Source organism: Crinia signifera, chromosome 4, assembly GCF_055691185.1.
Source record: "Crinia signifera chromosome 4, ASM5569118v1, whole genome shotgun sequence".
Classification (NCBI taxonomy): Eukaryota; Metazoa; Chordata; class Amphibia; order Anura; family Myobatrachidae; genus Crinia; species Crinia signifera.
In genome coordinates, this window is record NC_139220.1 from 133170714 (window position 1) to 133194485 (window position 23772).

Below are 23772 nucleotides of genomic sequence, written 5' to 3' on the forward strand. Positions count from 1 at the left end.
AAAAAAGCCTGGGTACTGTTTATAGCTCACCCTACATGAAAGAAAATAATTTGATAGTTTCTTGTTGTGGAACAAAGACCAGTTAAACAACCTTTAAAATAAACATACAGAAATAAAATCTACTGTATCATCTTTTATCTTGTCATATGCATGAATAACCTTAACCTCTGCGCTACTTACAGACAGGGAAAGTGGTGAGCCCCAAGGTACAGTATCCCTGCATGTGCCCCCCCCCCCTCCCCTTTATCTGGCTATGCATACTACTGCATGTGGCTATTGACCATTCAGATCTTTTAGTGAGGTTGCAATTTTGCAAACGGGCAAAGCCATGTTCGATGCAGGTGGTGCTAATGTAACATGCAGAGAGAGTTAAGCTGACCACACATCCGAACGATTTCAGGTCGTACGTTCGATTTTGTGCACATGGTGAGGTATTTCGGTGTGATGTTTGGTTCCGTGGGTCAGGAGGTCACTCAACTGATCATACGTGCTGCATGTATGATCAGTTGTAATGGCTTGCGGTCGTAAGCAGATTGTATATGTTTTATAGCACATAGGATCGTTAGTCCGATCAATAATACAGATCGTATGCAGGTTGTTCTAATGTATACCTAGCTTTAGATTTGGGTGGGTGTGTTCATAGGGAAATCTAAATTGCAGTGTAAAGGTGCCCATAGACTGACAAACCGGGCCTTGAAATCGTCCCAAATAGGCTCCTCAAGTCCAATGTGCAGTACCGTACGCATCGCCCTGAGTCGGTGGTCGGAACTGCTGGCTGTCCGACCACCTGACCTGGAACCTCCCTCCCGGCGGCGGGGCAGGCGGAGAGCAGGGAGGCATGCGATCCATCACAACAGATTGTGATGGATCGCATGCCTCCCTGTGGGTGGCTCGCTGGGAATCAGGTGACCATACATTGCTGCGAGACATCGCAGCAGTGTATGGCCGCCTTAAGAATAAAGCAACAAGTATTTGCCCGGCACAGAAACTCAACCAAATCTAACTCTCTCTGCACGTGTTACATTTGCCTCACCTGCAGTACTTCTGGTTTTGTTGGAGTGTCTAAATGACTAAGAAGTGAGGTTTTCAAGGTCTGAAATAGAAATGTTTTCATATTGCATTTAGTGTTCCATCTTGGTACAGGGTGCTGATTTGTGAGGTGGGCAGATTTTAATGTTATTGGAAAAATTGTAGATGCTTGAACATTGAAATATGTCCTCCGGGTGATCAGCACCGTGTACCTATAGTGAGCATGAACCATTTCCTCATGTGACATTTTTTCTCTGCGTGAACCGTACACATTTGGTGACCCTCAGGCAGTTAATACTTGTTGGAATTACCAATTTAAGTAAATTTTTACATCATCAAGAAGTGCTCTAATATAGCACTTCTTATTAATAATAATATTTATTTTTCTTCTTTATAGTGCATGTGGAATGTTTCTTGGCAGAAAAATTAAATTGGCAAAGTAAAAATAATTAGTTTGGGTGTGCTATGTTACAGCTTTGAGTACTGTTTGATACTAAAGTCATGTATTTCTGCCTAATCACTCCTGTCTTTTTAGAAATCATTGAGTAGTATTCAATGCTGCTCGCCGCGGCCAGCGAGGGGGTTAAACAGCGAAGATCACAGAAAACCAGCGATCTTCGCTGTTTTACCCGCTCGCCCTATTCGAGGGAATCGTCACGGGACGGAGAGGATTCCCACAAACAGCGAGAGCCGCGGCTAATGCAGGGAACCCGCTGTATTTAGCCTCGAGTTTAGCTGCTTCTGCAGCCGCATACGCCGATCACCCCTCGCTCAAAAAACAGAGCGAGGGGGAATTGGCGTATGAGTTGAATACTGACATGGCGAGCAGTAAGCCCTACTCGCTGTCACCGCTTGCCCACGGCATTGAATAGACCCCATTATTTACAGCTCTCCCTCATATAACATACACTTAAAAGGCAAAACTCATTGGTGTAGTGAGGGTGGATTTCTACAGAAATGGATACAGGGATTAATATGTTTTAATGTTTTTCTTCCCAGAGAATGGTTACGATGTAAGGGGGTGTGATTTAAGTACACAGTACTGTGTCTTGTGCTGGTGTAGTTTTCATTGAGTAATACAAATTAGCAGAATCTGTGCTAAAATGGCTTTGGTAAATGTGCATGCTGTGGCCACCAGACTGTAGGTTGTGTGGTATCTGCTGGGCTTCAGCAATCTGTATACAGAGGGGTTTGTACAGCTATGCTACTCTGAATGGGTGCTGAATGGCTCACAGTTCTCTTTTCTTGTGCATGCTGTACCAATTCTCCTTCATGCTCCTGAGCTGTGTGGTCTGGTCTTTGTGCAGTGGGTGGTCATAAAACATAGTTTGTGAACTGATGAATACATCCTAAGATTGTGCTTGTGTATAGTGAATGAACTCAATGTACTCTTAGTATGGTGTTCTTTTATATATAAACCACATAACCCTGTGCGTCCTTAACAATCTAGTACTTTAATGAGATATTATAGAGATTATTACATATTTTATTAATCACCTGGTCATTACATAAATCTTAATTTCAGCACTAGAGGTAATGGGACAGTGAGCTCCATGTCTGAGAGGCTGGAAGTTATAGTTGCCATATTAGTTTCTCCAGAGTGGCAGCATTTACGGTCATCAACTGAAATTGAATTCCACTTTTCACTTTTGGTTTGTTAATATTGGTAGAAATAGCTACCAGTAGATTTTATTTGGGTGGGTGTGTTTTTTTATTTTATTTATATAACCGTGTCCTCATACATCTAGTCTCAATATGCCATGCAGCGTGACATCCCTGGTGTGATTTAGCAACCAGGTGACACTCTGGACATTGGGCTTTTTACCAAAAAAAATGCATCCTAGTCGCATGGACTAGATGTGACTAGAGCGCAGGAGGAGACTTGATTAATTTTCTATGCAACACTTATCATATATACTCTGGTATAAGCCGACCCGAATATAAGCTGAGGCACCTAATTTTATCACAAAAACTGGGAAAACTTATTGACTAGACTCGAGTATAAGCCTAGGGTGGGATATGCTTACCTTCCCCAGGTCTGCCAACACCAGTCTACTCCTTCCTCTCCTTGATGGTGTGGCTCACAGCAGAGGCAGCTCCACCATCCAGGGATTGGCTCCTCTTCCCGATTTCCCCCCACCACCTCGGAAAGGCTATGGGTAGCAGCAGGGGGTCCTTTCTCCCTCCTCCACCAAGCAACATGAACAGCAGCAGCGGGACCTCTTATGTTTTGACCGGCCACTGCCCGCCCGACACGGAGCGGCTCCAGTAATGCATCCTCTCTCTCTCCCTCCCTCTCCACAGAGCAGCAGATCCCCTAACCGACCCCACAGAGTGGCTCCGGGGAAGCATTAGGTACTTTCCTCCTCAACAGCACCACAGAGCACCTCCATTCAGTAGCTTCTGGTGCTCCCCCCCCCCCCCCCCCCCCCGCCGTCATCAGCGTTTACCCTGTCTCCGTAGGGACTCGGCGGCTTCCTCAGATCTGAGGAAGCCGCTGAGTCCCTACGGAGGTGGGAAATGCGTCATTGCCAATATTCCTTCTATGAGCAATCTTCTCATCTCTGGAGTACTTGAGGAACCTTTTCCCTGCAAAGGATACACAGATCAGAGACATTGCTGCTGTCATCAGGAGCCCGGGCTTCCGGAGTCTATCAAGTTGGACCACTGCTGAATACAGCAACAAAGCAAAATTAAATATGGTCCACCGTTGCAGGTATAGGGAGGTCTCTCCCTTTTTTTCTTTTTTAATATACATTTTATTAAATAAACTTTTTTACTGTGTCTGGCCAGACAAGAGGCTATAGAGTTTATGCCTCTATCTTTCATGCAGTGGATCTAAATACCATCTATCCACTTCGCAGTGGACTAATTTAGAACTCGGACAACAACGGTTCTTTATATAAATCCTATTCATAAATACCTACTACACTGGGAAAATTACAAACATCGTGTCATAAGTAACTCAAACTGATTTTGGAAGCTGAATTATGTTGAAATATTGATTCAATCAATCGTTTTATATTTGTTAATCATCCTTTTTATATTTTTTATTATATATATTTCTCTAATAATGAATTTGCTATTGTGTGTTCTTCTAACTGGCCAGTGAATCTTAGTATAATAAATCATTTTTAAATAATAGGTACTTGTTTAGTTTCAAGTTTATTTTAGATAGTTTGGTGAGCGCTGTACCCGGAAGTTCACGGCGGCCATGCTGCCGCCGTGAAACTAAACAAGTACCAGATAATATCTATAGATACCACAAGGTAGATCTATGTATTTATGTCAATGTGTGGTATAATGATCGGGATTCGGTCACCAGCAAGTAGGTGGACAAGTATTAGGTCGGCAGGATCATTGGTCGACATGGGGAAGGTTTGACATGGTTTTTGACCCTACGTGGCAACAGGCGGTATTTCATGCCCTACCATCCACTAGGTTGTGGTGGGAGAATAAAGTAGTGTGCTGACCATAGTATTGAGGCACCTTGTCCGAAGCATGGCGAGCGCACGCGGTGGTACGTTTCGGTGTCTATGTTGACACGACGTGTGCCGACAGGCGCTTTTTCATGCTCTGACAACCACTGGGACGTGGTGGGAGAACAAAATAATCTGCCCACAGCTGCTTGGGGGTGCGTTGCAACGATTTAGTGTTTATGTTGACTGTGTTGACATTTGGGTAAAAAAAAAGTGAAAAAAGCACCCATATCTAGTTTTTCAATGTGGACCTTACCCATGTTGACCTTACTGCGTGTCGACCTTACTGCACCTCGACCTACTTGCTGGTGACCTAATGATCCATACCCATTTGATCAATGATGTTAAAGATATGGTCAGGGGAAATATATCCACACTAGATGCTGTCACTAATGGCCATGGTATGTGTAGTATGGGGTTGTACCGGTACTCCCAGCTATTAGAACACCTACAGCAAGCCTATAATTAAAAATTCATGTCAGCAAGCCAACCATGTGTCGACCGTCTGCCTGTTGAATGTCCACCTAGAAACAGTCGACCTAATGATCGCAAACCACTACCAGGTAACTTTTGGCTACAATAGAGTCTGACATAATAGATGGTGGCCCTTTGTGTATGCCTACTTCTTTCTTCTTATAATAAAAGTACATTGCAGAATGTTTAGGCCTTTACTGTTTTGGTGTTGAGTTCTATCAAAAGCAAAGTGTTGCTATTCTGGTATGGCACATCACATATAATTGTCACCTTCCCCTTATTTTTTGTTTTTGCATGCATCTTTAAATGTTCATTAAATTAATGAATTTGATCTTTAATTGTTTTGATAGTCTAGGCACCCATTATTGTTGCGGCCAAATGCATAAGGTTTAGATGGGTAAAGAGGTTAAACCTGTGCAAAGTATTGGGCACACTTTTAAAACAACAGTTTGGGTGCCCAAATACCTGACTTTTTGTGGAATTCTGCTTGCCACTTTTATGGGGATGGCGATAAATTACAATATGGCACCTTTGTCAAAACAAGTGATTAGATCCCATCAAGGACCGGTTCCCGTCCAAAAATAGTTAAACACCCTCCCCTGCATGTCCACACACATAGATGGGTGTGGGTTGTTGGGTCGACAGGAGTCTGGGTCGACAGGAGGATTTTCACTATTTTTTGACCCGAATGTCGACATGGACACAGTTTGAAGTGGACTCCTTCGGACACTATTTTATTCTCCCACCACCCCCTAGTGGATCGTAGGGCATGAAATACCGCCTGTCTGCTCAAAAAACAGTGAAAAACCCCATGTCGACCTAATGCTTGTGTCGACCTAAACCCATGTCGATCTTGCTGCCTGTTGACTAAGTGGTGTCGACCCCATGCTTGTCGACCTAGTTGGTGTAGACCTCATGACCGTATCCCCTATAGATTGTAGGCTCGTAGCATCAGGGCCCTCTGCCAATTGTATTTTGTACACTGTAATCATGCATCTATGTGGCTGTCTATACTCTCTGTACTTCTTGTCACCGTTTTCTCATTTGTACAGTGCTACAAAATCCTTGTGGCACGTTACAAATAAATGCTAATTACCATTATAGTGCATGTGGCTGTACCCGGCATTCTGAAAGCAAGTGAATAACTGCTTTATGTGTAGCTTAGGACTGCAGCCTGGGACATCAATATAACTACTGTTGCAGGTATTAACCATTTGCAGTTTAATTTAATATGAATTATGGGCACGTTGGCTTATGAACTGCAGTGATCATAATTTACTGATACGGTAAATGCTGAAAGCACCGCTTAATTTTTGTTTGGTACAAATCAAGTACACACGTAGTCTTTTAGATCACTAGATTTATGTCTCTGTTCCTTAGGTAAGTATTTGTGTTCATTTTATCCATATTTGCAGATGAGACCACCTTCAGTCAACATTTTGTTTCTTGTACGAAGCAGGTTTGAGCTGATTTTAGCTTTCTTGAAGCTTCTCCTTGCAGACGAAGGGGGCTAGCTAGTTCATTCTTTGTACAAGTGGTCTCTGTCTTTGATGTGAACCTTCTGTCCCCTCACACCACCCTGCACAAATGTTTCTTGAAGTTTGACATAAGTAGTGTGGGAGTTAAAGAGAGAGACCTTTCCCACTTTAAAAAGAGAGGGAAAATTTTCAGTTTGCCAAGGAACGTCTAAACTGACCCGCTGTCCGTCTAAAACACAAAGTGTTGCTAGGGTTACTTGGGCTGTTTCGGGAAGAATGCAGTGTAGGCTCTTAATATATGAGGGATAGAAGGAATGTGCTGCATTTAGATATATAGATGTTGTGAAATCTTGAAGGAAGCGAACTTATGTCACATTCTCTATATCACGTTTTTGTTTTGAATTGGTAATAAGTATCCTGCCTTCTTTTAATTCTGCTTGTGGCTGTTTTCTTCACCCATATCAGGAGATTGTCAGATTTTCGTTCTCTTTTGGCCATCCAATAGACAGCATATATGTATTGTGTTATTAGATGGTTCTTTGCGTGAATGTTCACTTTCTAATGCTTCCCAAGGGAGAACTGGAAAACTTATGACCCAGAATCTGACCTGTTTTAATTTTCACAAAAGTGTTTATACAGATTTGCTTGGGTGTGGTATATGGCCCTGACAGTCAGGATCGCTCGCCACCTATTCTATTCTCCCTCTGAGGGTCGTGGACCCCCACAAGGGAGAATAGCCGGTGGCCTACGGGACCCCGAGTGTCGTGGTTTTGACTGTCGGGATCCCGACGGTCGGGAAACTGTTGGGCACCTTATTTGCTCAGGTTTTGTTTGGTTCTATCCTACAATAGATCTCACGTTTTATGTTAGAAAGCCTCACTTTAGTGCACTTTTTCAGTCAAATTAATAATCTTTTCCTTATTATAAGCTTGTCTTTTTACAAATTTCTGCTGTTGTCATTTGGTACACTATAAACTGCTTTTTGTTTACTTTTGCATTGGAAACTATAATACTGCTTTCACATTGCAGAAATGGGTATTGACACGGTATTCTTAAATGGGACTTTAAAACGGGTCTGAGCCTTGAGACCTTTCACATTGCAGGTGAAAACCGTATTAAAAATCATTTAATACCATTCAAAATTCAACCCGTTTAACCCCCAAGGGACACGTTTCAAGCCATTGAAATAGAGCCATTCACACTGCCTAAAAAACGGCTTTAAAACGTGTAGGACTCTGCTTTTTAACCGTGTTGAAATACCGGTTATCTTTAACCGGTAAATCAACTTGGCACTTTCACATTGCAGCCTTAAACGTTTTAAAATGGGAAAAAAACGGCAATATACCGTTTTAAAAGTGCAATGTGAAAGGGGTATAAGGCTGAGTATGCACAGCACAATTGTCTGTGCACTTACAGGCATGTCCAAAGTCAGGCCCGGGGGCCAATTGCGGCCCGTGCTGTCATTTCAAGCGGCCCGCAGCCTGGGGAGGGGGGCAGCAAGGGGGAAGCTTGTTCCCGTAACATGCAGAGCGGAGGAGGGCAGCAGCGGGAGCCCAAGCATCTCCTGTCCTTGCAGTGCCTGCTTTGCCTCTACTTCCTCTGGCTCACACAAGGGGCTGGAAAACATGCAGAGTGGAGGACATACAGTGAAGGAGGGTCAGGCTGGGGGACATACAGTGAATGGAGGCAGTGATGGCCATTCAGAGAAGGGAGAGCAGGGGCAGGCTGGGGGACATACAGTGAATGGGGGTCATACAGTGAATGGGAGTCATACAGTGAAGGAGGGTCAGGCTTGGGGACACACAATGAATGGAGGCATTGATGGACATTAAGAGAAGGGGGGGGGGGGCAGGCTGTTCCCCACTCTGCACCCATTCACTCTGTCCCCCATGCAGTGAATGTTGGACAAACAGTGAAAGAGGGGCAGACTGGGGGACAGAGAGAGTGGGGGACCATTCTGATGGGATTAATGAGTCAAAGAATGTCAGGCTGAATGGTCGGCCCCCCACATTTACACTTCACCAAATCTGGCCCTTGTCGCAAAAGGTTTGGACACCCCTGACTTAGATAGTAATTGTATGGTCTGACAGATTTATAGTAATCTGTATGCACATACAGTCTCCATTTATCACAGATACGTTGGTTTGATTGCATGATTGGATCATCAGGCATGCATATTTATTCAGATTCTGTTGCGCTTTACTACTGCAGTGATAAATCAAACTGGTTTACAACAGACCTGGAGGTAAGAGGGCCCTGCTGCAAGCTTACAATCTATATGAGATGATGATCTGATCTCTGTACTGCTTCCATGATCTTTCTATCCAAACACAAAAGCCCCGTACACACTACATGGCCAGCAGGACCGCAGTTATAGTTAACGATACCAGCGGTTTTGCAGGTGGACGATGTTGTGCACACAACATCATTCGGTGACATCCCTGAGACCCCGTTGAACATGCAAGTTACTTGCTATATGTGCAGCTGATGGAGGATGTGTGTCCTGTTTTAACAATGCGCTGGAGCACGCATCATTTACTGTGCTGAGCATACATACAACCTGTTTACAAAGATATCCATGAGATGGGCTCTTCTCAGTGATCTTTTTTTTTTTTTATTAGGTAGTGTGTATGAGACTTAAGACTGATAGATATAGTAGCAGGATTTGTAAGAAACCATTGTATAGTGTCTGCGTAAATATCTTAGGTTTTCCTTGGAAGGACAATTTTTGTAAAAATTGTGCAGTGTGTGCCCAATTTACAGCTTTGCTTAGGAAATGTCCATACACACTGGGCGACTATGCCCAGCAATGATCGCGTTCATCTCTAGGTAGATAGCTGTTCAGTGCATACACACTGAGCGGCTTTCCACCTGCCCGGCACCGACGGCGGGTGGAGGACGGCTTTGCATAGCGCACAACTGATGCACCCAAAATCATAGTGCACTGACAATGCCAGACATTTCTGCTCACCATCTCAAGAGGGTGTGAGCATAAGTAATGGACACCTGTGCGCTTGATCGGGGCAACAATTTAAATAACTCAACTCAAGTGCCCACAAAAACAATTTAATTCCCTCCATCCTGTTTTGGTCCTCATTTTGTTTTCCACCTCCTAGTCATGTGTCTGGAAGGGTTAATCTTTTTCTTTATAGAAACCATTATTCTCTTATTTTGTTCCCAACAAATGTCTTCTGGCTTACTGGCACTGGTTTAATGAGTGTACTTCTTTATAGTATTTACACAGGCGGCACTCATACTTGGCATTTAAATAGATTACTGGTATCTCAGATCTTAAACCATCAGTAATTGCTGTGATTTAGGTGTGGCAGTGTCCTCATACAGTTGATTTTTAAGTTACTTCACCACACAGGCGCACTCTCTCTCTATACCTTGCGAACTGACAAGCCTCACCCTGTAACTACATGCAAATAGGTTTCATTTTCAAGTGGGCAGAAGCTGAGTCATTTTCCAATTATTTAATCATGCAGTATTATTTAGTAATTATTACTACCACACTGTATATAAAATGTGCTGTTTATGCACCAAATGCTACAGGAACCGGCAAGGCCTGTAGCTTGCATTGCAAGCTTACTAAAGTATACATCTGTATTACTATGTTTTTCATAGTGAAGTAATCAATTATTTTCTAGTTGCAGCTTGCAGGCTATGAGGATAAACTCAGTTTGTGCCCTGAAAACTGTTGGTTTCGTGCTTCAGTTTTAGATCTCAATCCTACTACTTATAATTTTAGAGGCAGTGACTGAGACATGAGTTGTGCTTGGGGTTTTTGTGTTTCTACCAAACTTAGTGATGAGGACAGTTTTTCTTCCATTTTATTTCATTCTCAGGTTAGGGGGAAACGTACTAGGCGTATACTGAAATCTACAATTATGTCAGTTCAAAATTACTAAGGTATATGTGCATTCATGCTGAAATATGTTCATTTTCAGTGTAATATCCCTTTAAGCTGTGTGAACAGCCAAGTCAGTGTATGTCTCCAGGCTGTGTCCCAGGGAGTGTTTACTCTTGTGTAGGTGGATGAATACTTTCTTGCTGAGAGTGCTTTCATGCATAGAGCTGCCACTATACGTTTTGTAAACCAGATCAATAAATTGATTAAACTATCTACAGACATACAGGTGATACGATGTATGCTTCGCCATTACTTTATTGTTCTAAGATTGCTTTTAACCTCCTACACCTGCACACTAGATATTAGTACTACAACAGATCCCCCCCCCCCCCCCCCTTTTTTTTTTTTGTTATACAAAAAAATCTGTTAAACCATTCTGAAGGTTTATCCCGTACATTGAGGAAGTTATTACAGCTTGAAGACTGTGGGAATTTGTGTGTGGGATGGCAGTTCAATGGTGGGGAATGTAAATGTAGAGCATATTTGGAACATGCCATCAAAGTGGATCATGTTTAACGTGAAGGATGTTGCCAGAAAGCAGTCTACAAACCACTTACTTTGTTTTTTTTCTCCTTAAAGGTTAAAAGGCTGCATAAGAACTTGTATGGTATGATATCATGGTGATTGTCGTCCTGATGCTGCAGCAGAGGTTATGGAGATTAATGGCAGGAGCTACGTAAGTTTTTCAGTGGTTATGTACATGTCTTGTATTGCCTGATTGTGTTTTTCTGTTACCGCTCGCACACACCTACTGATCAGACCCAATACACGTGGGTGCTATAAAGCACCTGCAATGTGCGGCTGATGGGTCCGGTCCGATAGATTTTATGTGCAGGCGGTTCAATCTCCAATGTCTGACCCGGATGGGACGTCACACATCTGATTTGGGATGATTTCTCGACCCGAATCATCCCAAATCTTACTAGTGTATGGGCACCTTTTAGAGTTCAGATCTTCTTCCTTAATCAACCTCATTGGTAATGTTGGGTTTGGTCAAAGAATGCCTATAACAGGAGTAGTAGAATTTGTCTGTAGCCTGGAAACATTAGACCCTGGTTTTGCTCACAGAGGTTACTGCACTGGTTGTTTGGATACCGATTTTTATTTATTGTTCCATAGAATGGGACAGAATAACACTGAATGAGATATTGAATAGTGCCCAGGAATTATTGCCTGGAGATATGCATTTGTCCACATCGCACCAGGCACTTAAGTTCGGTGTTGCACTTTACAACGCATCTCCCATCACTTCAGGGCATACATGAAACTATATTTGCTCCATTTCTGAGCGATCTAGTCAGATCGCATAGAAATGAGGCTCAAATCACCCCGTGTGTATGCCCCTTAAAACTCCCTCCGCCAACTCTAATTTATCTTGACTATGCCTTTTCCCAGCGATTGCAGACACTGGTGGGAGGGACCTGGAAGCGAGCAACCGAGAGGGTCCACAAAATATTTCCAACTGGGTGGCATCACAATGATAATCTAAGAAACAGAGTGGACACTGGTTGACCACTCTTCAGTATCCCCATACAGTGCGCCTCTTTCTTCAAAGCAATGGGCAGGATCTCTGCCCTCCATCAATGTGCACATCCCTGGATGCTGAATGGAGCACTACAAATCATGTGACAGGAGCCAATGTCACATCCTGTGCTCCGTCCAGCACCCCTCTACACAAAAAATATGTCAATTGTTGAAGAAGGCTCCGGGTGAACAACAGGGGATGGGCATGTGTGCAGTCCACTGGGGACACAGACTGTGCAGCTCCTTTACTGTGCGCGTCCCTTGTATTTCGCTCGGCACCCTCTCCAACCTAAGAGCAGCTGGACCATCCGAGTGGACCATCGCATATTTTAAAGTGTGTGGAGAACACGGATCCCTCTCTAAGCTGCTGGAAAATGCGCTTTCATCCGTTGTATCATGGCCATTTCTGACTGATCAGATCCGACCATGTCAGGGATAGCTGCATGTCTAGCTTCCTTAAACACCTTTGCTTTACCCTTGAGACCTCATTCCGTGTTAATGCTTCTCCAGGGTCTATTCTTCACACCAGAAGTTATTCAACCTGATAGACTTCCTTTATTTTGCTATTTTCACAGTGAGGAGGGTTTTGAAGCTCGGGGCTGATGCCTGCAGCTCTCTTTTCCTCATGTTCAACAAGCATGAGGCCTGCACTGAAGACTATGCCCTCTTTTGAATGCAAGATGGCCTCTAGGTTACACTTGAGCCCAGGGCATTGTGGTTACAGCTATGTGCCAGAATCGGCCTTTGTATAAAGAGGATTCACGTCACTCCTTGAACGTCATTCAATTTACTATTTACTAGGATTACCAGATAAGAAGCTGGCCAGTCTGTAAACAGACGGTTTCCAATGAATTACATCGGTTTCCAATGAATTACATCGGTTTCCAATGAATTACATCGGTTTCCAATGAATTACATCGGTTTCCAATGAATTACATCGGTTTCCAATGAATTACATCGGTTTCCAATGAATTACATCGGTTTCCAATGAATTACATCGGTTTCCAATGAATTACATCGGTTTCCAATGAATTACATCGGTTTCCAATGAATTACATCGGTTTCCAATGAATTACATCGGTTTCCAATGAATTACATCGGTTTCCAATGAATTACATCGGTTTCCAATGAATTACATCGGTTTCCAATGAATTACATCGGTTTCCAATGAATTACATCGGTTTCCAATGAATTACATCGGTTTCCAATGAATTACATCGGTTTCCAATGAATTACATCAGTTTCCAATGAATTACATCGGTTTCCAATGAATTACATCTTTAACTCACAAGGTTTATATAGGGGCAGTCAGGTCTAATGCAGCGAGCACACATTCAAAATGGCAATATAGCCACAAATAAAGGTGGAGGTTTCCTAAATATCTCAAAACCAATGGCATTGTATGAAATCTTTAATCAACAATATCTATCTATCCACACACACACACACACACACACACACACACACACACACACACACTCACACTCAAAGAAAACCTGCAACATGCAATGAGTATTGAGGTCTAAGCAATACTGAAGCAACCTAAATACTGGTACATTGGGCCTAATTCAGACCTTTTAGCAAGGCTGCAAGTTTTGCAGATAGACAAAATCATGCTGCACTGCAGGTGGGGCAGATGTAACATGTGCTGAGGGAGTTAGATTTGGGTGAGTTATTTTGTTTCCGTGAGTAAATACTAACTGCTTTATTCTTTATTCTAAATCTGACTCTCTAAGCACATGTTACATCTGCCCCACCTGCAGTGCACATGGTTTTGTCCACTTGCAAAAACTGCAGTCTTGCTAACCTGTCTGAATTAGGTCCATAATTTGAGCAATTAAAGAACATACATAAAGATGTAGCCATTCTCATTGGATTGAAGGGCACACCTTCCGCGCTGAGGCACAGGTGCAAAATCTTGTACCAAGTTGCAATATTATAAATGTAAGTTGTTCGGAGCAAGCGTAATATTAGGGTGCAAACAGGATTCAGAAACAAATAACTTGTGGATTTATTCTTCATACCACTGGTATACTCCTGTTAATAAATGTAACTCTGGAACTCACTGGGTATTCAAGTATAATGCTGCAGTATTTCTATACAAGTCTGGTAGCATTATTGCAAGTTAGTAAATGTCACAGTTAGAAAAGTCAGAGTACAGATAATTTGCAAACAGCAACTTCCAATCTTAGGCCCTGATTCAGTTTGGCTCGTAAAGAGCTGAATTTGCTGTGGGGACTGATGTTGCGTTTTCAGAGAAAATCCTCATGTACAGTATTAAACTCGCTGAAGCATTCTCACAGCGGTGCGGAAAGGGAAGAGAGCATGAGTACGCCCATGCTAATGTTTCAGTGATGCAGGTGACGGCAGCAGATATATCGGCTGCCCCCCCCGCTTCCCGTACAGGTCGCTTCCAGAGCCAAGACGACACCATAGAGATGTCTTAGGTCTGCGAGCACTTGCAAAATTATTTGATGATATGCGACCCTTGAATGATTTTGTCCCTGCATGCAAGCCTACAAATGGATGTATATGCAAAACATCCATTCATTGGGGTGAACAGGAATAGGAACCTGTGTGCCCAGGCTCCTTGTGCCACTACCATGTTTAAGTGCCCCACCCCCATTGATTTCATGTAAGTATAGAAATGCTTTCTTAATTTTTTGTGCAATATTAAATTTACTTCTGTATAGGGGTAAAGGTGCCCATACACGTTACAATTATTGTATCCAATATTGGATACAATATCGCATCTCGGTTTTGCGATAAGATGAGATGAGATCTACTACAAAAAGTATGTGCTGCACATACTTTTTGTACTGGATCTCATCTCATCTTATCGCAAAACCGAGATGCGATATTGGATACAATAATTGTAACGTGTATGGGCCCCCAAAGTTAATCGCGTCTTATAAGATATTTACAAGTGTGTGTTTTATAACATTTGTTATTTTTGTGTCTAGTGATCACATGGTCTTCTAAAGAAGCAATGGGTAGCTGTTGTAGCTGTCCAGATAAAGAAGCTTTCCCAGATAACCACCAAAACAGGTTCAAGGTAGGTTTGGGTTTTTATTATTTATTATTATAAAGTGCACATGTTAAAACCTGGTAGCATCTATAGGTACTCTTTACCTAGAACGGCGCCCACGATTAGCATCGCGGGCGTCGGGGGTAACAAATCGCGGCTACATAAAAAACGGGTGCGACGCGATGCCCGCGATTTTCCCATAGGGATCAATGTTAAAAGTCAGATTGGACGCGATTTTAGTGTTAAATGCCTCAATGCCCGCGATTTTTACATAGGAAACAATGTTAAATGGGCCACAGAGCCCTAATAGTCCCCTGAAGTCTTAAATGGCCCCCACAATTTTTAACGCCACCCCACGATCAACGCGAACCCGAAGCGTGGCGAGCGCAGCGAGCCCGCGAGGGGCGGCGGTACGCGTCCTCCGACCTTTTCATACCCCCACTATCCACGTCGGCGTGGAGTTGAGAATAGAATAGTGTGGCGAGCGCAGCGAGGCGAGCGCACGCGGATACCTTCACAGTTATACGCGTCCCCTCGCGGGCTTCACAGGTGTCCGTGGCGACGCGGACACCTGTGAAGCCCGCGAGGGGACGCGTTTACCTGTGAAGGTATCCGCGTCCCCTCGCGGGGCTCGCTGCGCTCGCCGCGCTTCGGGCTCGGTGGCTCGCTGCGCTCGCCACACTATTCTATTCTCAACTCCACGTCGACGTGGATAGTGGGGGTATGAAAAGGTCGGAGGACGCGTACCGCCGCCCCTCGCGGGCTCGCTGCGCTCGCCACGCTTCGGGTTCACGTTGATCGTGGGGTGCCGTTAAAAATTGTGGGGGCCATTTCAGACTTCAGGGGGACTATTAGGGCTCTGTGGCCCATTTAACATTGTTTCCTATGGAAAAATCGCGGGCATTGAACACTAAAATCGCGTCCAATCTCACTTTTAACATTGGTCCCTATGGGAAATCGCGGGCATCGCATCGCACCCGTTTTTTAGTGCATTCGATGGTCGCGATGGGCGCCGTTCTAGGTAAAGAGTACCCATCTATATGTTGACATTTAAAGTAATTAAATAATTTAATGTTTTTTATGGTCACTTTTTTTATTAAATCATGAAATGTAGAAATTACAATTGTTTCATTTGATAGCCAATTAAATGTGACCTTTTAAGAAAGACATAAGCATCAAGCAGCATGGCACTCGTTCTGAAAGAAATAAGCATTAAGCAGCATGGCACTCATTTCTACTTTAGATTCCGATGCCGCAAATCAGGATCTTACCGGGATCGGATGAGGCAAAACACCTTGTGATTTGCACTGCTATGCAATTTTTTTTTTTTCTTCTTACTTTTATATTCAAAATCGATAGCCCAATTTGCACCATGTGTACACAGCATAACACAGATAACATTGCAGTGGTTGAAAAATAAACAGGTTTAATTATTTTAGAAAGTTTTGTACATGCTTGTAAATGTAATAAGTTTCTTGGCTGCTTCTATTAAAGGTTATTAATGTGGATGATGATGGTAATGAGCTGGGCTCTGGAATGATGGAGCTAACTGAAAATGAGCTGATCTTATATACACGGAAGAGGGACTCTGTTAAATGGCCTTACCTTTGCTTGCGTCGCTATGGATATGATTCAAACCTTTTCTCATTTGAAAGTGGACGGCGTTGTCAGACTGGACAAGGTAAGTAAAATTTAAAAAATTGGGTTATCACAGGAATCTGAATTTGTTATGCTGCACATAATAAGCTTTTTTATCACTCCAACAAGTGAACATGCGCTTTTTCCTGAGCCACAATTTCATATACTTATTACCGTCCTTCCTCCATAGGAGAACCAGACACATCGCAGATAGTTTGTATGCCCCTACGTGGTGTGTACATGGGGTTTTATATGGATATTCAAGCACTCGTTCTGCTTTTGTATAGGGGTGTTGACACGGTGCAATTTTGCTTGCCTTTGCTTGGGATTGTATCAGGATCAAATCAAATGGCAAGCAAAACGCATTTGATTTGGATTATATAGTACAGAGAGCTGTACTATATAGGGATTCAGTACTGAATCCCGGCGGTCGGGATCCCGGCGTTCAGAATCCCACCGCCGAAATCCCGACAAGGGGGGGACGGGGATTGCCCCCCCCTTGCGGGCTCGCTGCGCTCGCCACGCAGCGGGCCCGGTGCGCCTCTACGCTCGGCACACTAATTTATTCTCCCTCCAGGGGTGTCGTGGACACCCACGGAGGGAGAATGTGTCGGGATTCCGGCGTTGGTATTCTGAACGCCGGGATCCCGACCGCCGGGATCTTAACTGCATCCCCTATATAGGGAGGTATTCAATGCTCTGGCGAGCACACAGCAGCGAATCCTGTTTTGGATTCGCTGTGCGCTCGCCGTGATTCACTGCCGCCCCGCTATTCGCCATCAGCTCCCAGCCCACACTATTCAATAAGTCAGGGGCTCGCTGCCCCTGACGGGGAAAATAACCCCATACGGCGAATTACAGTCAGCACTCTACTGCCGGGAGCCAAGGATGGGGACGGGACAGCACTCTGGGGATGGAGCTGGAGAAACGGCGGGGGTGCACGGGGACGGGTCAGCAGCAGTACCAGACCTCCGGCACTGACATCTGCAATCACCGCGCAGGGTCTGCCGAGCCGGAGGTCTGCGTCTGCTGCTGGGGCCTTCTCCCTACTCACACGGCAGTGTCCCGGCTCTCTCCGCTGCGGCTACATTGCAGGGGATGGAGTGGAGTCCGGGCGGGGGAGCGCAATGACAGCCTGAGGATGGGGACGGGTTCAGCAGCAGTAGCAGATCTCCGGCTCCAGCAGTCACAGCGCTGACATCTACTATCAGCACGCTGGGACTGCTGGAGCCGGAGGTCTACTGCTACTGCTGGACCCATCTTCTTACTGGTCAGTGGCGTCCTGTCCCGGCTCTCTCCCCTTGCCGCAGACCTCCGGCTCCTACCCCCTTGGCTTGGAGCATACTGTAATAACCCCTCCGGCAGAACTGGCTGCGCATCAGCAGACGTCACACGCACAGCAGTAGCAGACCTCCGGCTCCAGCAGTCCTAGCGCTGACATCTACTATCACCACGCTGGGGCTGCTGTAGCCAGAGGTCTGCTGCTACTGCTGGACCCATCTCCTTTACTTATTAGTGGTAGTGTTTTGTCTGGGCTGTCCCTTCCAATAGCAGCTCACGTCCCCCGCATCCCTGTCCCCCTGCTCAGCTGGCTGTCAGTTCGCTGAGGGAAAAAAAAAAAAAGAGGTGCTTGTAAAGGCGTAAAAAAAGCAAGACCCTTCAAATAAAATTAAAACTGATTTTTTGGTCATAAAAAAAAATAAAAGAAAACATTTATTTTACAAGTACACATAACAGTTCACCAAAAAAAGATGACGAATGTAAAATGGAGAATCCGGGGGAAAATCACTGGAGAAAGCAGTTCTCCACTTCAGCATTGAATACACTCTCGGCGAATTCCACTAAAAACCCCATTGAAAACCACTGGCGAATCGTGGAGAATCACAAACGGAGAATCACCAGACATTCGCTCTTTATTTGCAGATAATTGTGTCCATTGAATAGGGCAAATTGTTTTTCCTGTGAGAAAATTCCCTGTAAACCCGGGGAATTGCCTGATTCCCCAGAAAATATGGCGAATCAGAAGCATTGAATACCTGCCATAGTCTTGTCTGCAGTCTATTTTTCTGTTTTATTTTGATGCCGAGGGGCCACGCATTGGGATGCAATTGGCATCGAGTGCAGCTGAAAACCGTTTGATGTCCATTTGATTTTGCTTCGATAAGATAAATAAAATAGACCAAATCGAACAGTGTGTTTGGGGCATATGACTAATTTGTTTATTATTTGGGATTTTCTGTGGTGACCTAATATTTATTACTACACCATGTTTTTTTTTTATGGCCTCCAAATGGACACAAAGTTTCCTACTTTTCTATAGGTGTACGCCGATTTTCATAGCATGATGCCTTGCTGGAGTATGTCTCCCTGCTCCTCTAGATTTGAAATGACTCTGTTCTGTCAGTACAATCCAGCAGCTCGTAGAAGACCTCTTTATGTTTTATGCGGCTACATGTATATAAACTACATAGAAGAGTTAAAGATGGGTAATAGGAATGGGATCACACAATACAGTAGTCCTTTTAGATTACAGTTTACATACATGGGGACACACACACACACACTGCAAGCTTGTTTTGCATTGGATTATTGGCAAGTAACCAACATCATTCTAGAGATAGTGAAATTAATTAGGCTTTTCAGTGGTTTACATAAGTGTTGATGAGCTCTGTGGTTTACAGTTTAGAAGAAATAGAAATATATTTAAGACCAATCTTATTTTACTCCTATGGCTCGCTATTAAAGAGTTATCCTCTTTGGGCAAAACCATGGCTTCTTTTGGTGCCATAGAATAGCAATTAGAGGGAGGAATTCCCTATAATTGTAACTTGCATCATAAGTTGGTCGTGGAAGAATGTAGTCCTTGCGTTTACTGTACTCTAGCCAGCAGTTGTGGGGGTGTGCAGCATCTCATGGGCACCGCACCTCCACATGTCATATAAGGTAACGTTATCAGCAATACTGAAATGCTATATATGAAGGGGGTGCTCCTTGTAAATGTGGTGGACAGCCTCAGTAAAAAAAAAAAAAAAAAAAAAAAAAATATATATATATAATTTTTTTTTTTTTTTTTTGCTAAAACCCTACTGGCTACATCTGTAACTGGCACTACTGGGGAAATAACATGTAACTGCCACTAAATATGTGCAAGGATATGCAAGCAGGAGGAGGAGTTTGCAGGTGCACACTAAATATAAATGCTAGACCTTTTAATATCTTGCTATATTGCATTTGAGGTTATTAGCATAGTAATGGCCATAAGTATGGGCTTGTCCTCCGCATCCAGGTTACCTCAATAGGACAAGTCCCTAACACTACTCTGGGACAGGTCCAGAGCACAGGACCCCCCAGGCCAGCCCAGCAGAACCACCCCATGGCATCACATTAGTGTGAAATTAAAGTGATCGTAAAAGGGATAGGGGAAATTATATGTGATAGGACTTACCTAGGTAAGAAGTAATAATAAATGTGAAGGGTGCTACATATATATTAAACAAACTAAAGGGGTGATTGAAAGTGTACGATATGATGCCATGGAGCAGCCCAGCAACAGCAGCCCAAAGAGCCCAGCGCCCCAAACACAGTCCCACAGACCAACACTCAGCATATATGTACAGTAGGACTTACCCTCATAGTGCCAAGCTGGAGTCCCAACATTCAAGACTGCACGAAAATAGCAGCAGGGTTTTTGAGCGCTAGGGACAGGTGTGCTGTGATGTGTACAGATAGCTGCCCTCTGGTAGAGGGATGCCGCCCTCAATACAAGGTGCACAAAGAAAAAGAACCAGTAGGTGCCTTCTGTACACTTAAAACAATTTATTTACTAAATATCACAAGAAACCATAAAAACATGTATAAATAAACAATAAAACAATGATGCATGCATGCACAATAACCACAATTATTCTAAAAAGCCATTAAGATGCAAGTGCATAATGTTTGTAACTATAGTTACCAGTTCCTTTTTAGGACAAGTGGGGCGTTGAGGTTGGCAAATGTTTCCAACAGATCACACTCAGTGGTGGTGTAATTAGTGAAAGAAAAATCCTTTCCAGCAAGCCTTAGGTAAAGTCCTTTCCTTAAATGCTGATGTTTTTATATATAAAGGTCAGTCTTTTATTATACAATGCAACCTCCTGTGACCATCTGACATGTAAGTTGCTCAGTGTGTTATTTATTAGGTCACAGTACCTTTTGTGAGGTTTTCCACACTTGCTTTGTCCGGCCAGTGGATCTGACTGCAGCCAGACTGCACAATACTCCAAAGGGTGAGCAGCAGGTGACAGCCTCTCTTGGGTGCGCTGTTGTCAGGCGCACAAACCACCGTGTGTGGTAACTGCTGGATGAAGCTCTGTTTGCAGGTTAAATGTGTCAGCTGCAGGAACCGGGTTGTCGCGGGTTGGTTTTCAAAATTGAAAAAGCCGCCTGAGCGTGGCGAAACGCGTCTTGTGAGGAGCTATTCAGAAGTGTCGACAGCTGAGGACCGACGGGGAACACTGACGGCATTAGACCGAGAGGAAACATCTGCCCTATCGGCTTGAACCAACCCGCGACAACCCGGTTCCTGCAGCTGACACATTTAACCTGCAAACAGAGCTTCATCCAGCAGTTACCACACACGGTGGTTTGTGCGCCTGACAACAGCGCACCCAAGAGCGGCTGTCACCTGCTGCTCACCCTTTGGAGTATTGTGCAGTCTGGCTGCAGTCAGATCCACTGGCCGGACAAAGCAAGTGTGGAAAACCTCACAAAAGGGGATGCGGTCATCTATTAGAATGAACTTAGGTCTACAGTCATTAGGTCGACCCCACTAGGTCGACTGGCAGGAAGGTCGACCTGACTTAAGGTCGACATGGGCCAAGGTCGACATGACTTAAGGTCGAATGTGCATAAAGGTCGACATGAGGAAGGTCGACTGGTCATAAGGTCGACATGGGTTTTTCACTGTTTTTTGAGCCGACATGTGCCGACAGGCGGTATTTCATGCCCTACCATCCACTAGGGCGTGGTGGGAGAATAAAATAGTGTGCCGAGCGCAGCGAGGCACCGTGCCCGAAGCATAGCGAGCGATGCAAGGGTCCAATTCTCATTGCCAACTGTGTCCATGTCGACTGTGTCGACATTCGGATAAAAAAACAGTGAAAAACCCATGTCGACCTTATGACCAGTCGACCTTCCTCATGTCGACCTTTATGCAAATTCGACCTTAAGTCATGTCGACCTTGGCCCATGTCGACCTTAAGTCAGGTCGACCTTCCTGCCAGTCGACCTAGTGGGGTCGACCTAATGACTGTAGACCTAAATGCAGTCTGACGAATGATCCCATTCCCACAAAAGGTACTGTGACCTAATAAATAACACACTGAGCAACTTACATGTCAGATGGTCACAGGAGGTTGCATTGTATAATAAAAGACTGACCTTTATATATAAAAACATCAGCATTTAAGGAAAGGACTTTACCTAAGGCTTGCTGGAAAGGATTTTTCTTTCACTAATTACACCACCACTGAGTGTGATCTGTTGGAAACATTTGCCAACCTCAACGCCCTACTTGTCCTAAAAAGGAACTGGTAACTATAGTTACAAACATTATGCACTTGCATCTTAATGGCTTTTTAGAATAATTGTGGTTATTGTGCATGCATGCATCATTGTTTTATTGTTTATTTATACATATGTTTTTATGGTTTCTTGTGATATTTAGTAAATAAATTGTTTTAAGTGTACAGAAGGCACCTACTGGTTCTTTTTCTTTATTCAAGACTGCACACCTCAGCTTGGCACTGTGGGCAGTATTCAATGGTAATATTCTCCGTGCACGGCGAGCATTTTTTTTTGCTCGCCGTGCACTCTCCGTGTTCCGGAGGGCTCGTTGCCTCTCCTGCTGCCACTATTCAATGTTTATAAGACTCGCCGCCACTCGCGGCGAGTCTTAACCCCTGCAGCGGACGAGCGTCCGCAGCAGGGAGCTGACAGGGACGTGGCATCCAGGGAGATTAAAGTCTCCCTGGATGCCACAGAACATATGTGAGGGTAGGGGGCCCCCCTGGGACCCAGGCAGCACAGGCTGCCCCCCTCTATAGCCAGCGGGGGACCCAGTATTCACTGTACCCGAACGTGCATACGGGTGCAGTGAATATATGAATATCTAATGAGCGGCTCGAGCGCTCCGGCCCCCTGCTGGCTGCACTGTGTAAAAAAAAGAAAAAAAAAAAAATTTAAAAAAATATTTTTTTAAAAATTAAATATATATTCATGTGCTATAGGCACATGAATAAAAATAACATGGCCCTCCACTGAAAAAAAAACCTGATTTTTTTGACACCAAAATTAAAAAAAACACCCTTTTAGTTTAAAAGTTCACATTCCTGCTCTCCATCAAAAGATGGAGAATTTCTTCACGGAGAGAGACGGCGAGAATCACTAAGAAAGACGGAGAATATTTCACATTGAATAGGGTGGCTCGCCTTTGGAGAAAAAAAACCTCTCTCCACGGCGAAAAAAGCACAAATTCTCCACAAAACACGGAGAACTTTTCTCATTGAATACTGCCCTATGAGGGTAAGTCCTACTGTACATATATGCTGAGTGTGTTGGTCTGTGGGACTGTGTTTGGGGCGCTGGGCTCTTTGGGCTGCTGTTGCTGGGCTGCTCCATGGCATCATATCGTACACTTTCCATCACCCCTTTAGTTTGTTTAATATATATGTAGCACCCTTCACATTTATTATTACTTCTTACCTAGGTAAGTCCTATCACATATAATTTCCCCTATCCCTTTTACTATCACTTTAATTTCACACTAATGTGATGCCATGGGGTGGTTCTGCTGGGCTGGCCTGGGGGGTCCTGTGCCCTGGACCTGTCCCAGAGTAGTGTTAGGGACTTGTCCTATTGAGGTAACCTGGATGCGGTGGACAAGCCCATACTTATGGCCATTACTATGCTAATAACCTCAAATGCAATATGGCAAGATATTAAAAGGTCTAGCATATATATTTAGTGTGCACCTGCAAACTCCTCCTCCTGCTTGCTGCACTACAAGTCTCAGCAGGTAGCACCTCATATGTCCAGGGTGTGCAGTTTAGGGCCCCTCCCCCTATGTGCAAGTATATGATGACTTGGTATTCAAATTCAGTGTCTTGAGATTGTATACAACTTTGTTTCATGTTTTTTAAAACCGTTTCATGCACACACACAAAAAAA

The 23772-nt window shown here is 44.0% G+C and overlaps 1 protein-coding gene across 3 annotated transcripts in view; it reads left to right on the top strand.

The window, feature by feature from the left end:
• FRS2 (fibroblast growth factor receptor substrate 2) overlaps positions 1–23772 on the top strand; it is a 63878-nt gene that overhangs the window by 31388 nt on the left and 8718 nt on the right. For 2 of the 3 annotated variants that reach the window (XM_083182524.1, XM_083182525.1), the window contains 3 exons: positions 10953–11049; positions 14861–14952; positions 16420–16606. In XM_083182524.1, coding sequence (XP_083038650.1) covers positions 14887–14952; positions 16420–16606 — 253 coding nt within the window. In that variant the 5' untranslated portion in view covers positions 10953–11049; positions 14861–14886. Of the gene's footprint in view, positions 1–10952; positions 11050–14860; positions 14953–16419; positions 16607–23772 lie in introns of those variants that run through there. The other variant, XM_083182527.1, reaches the window with a different exon arrangement.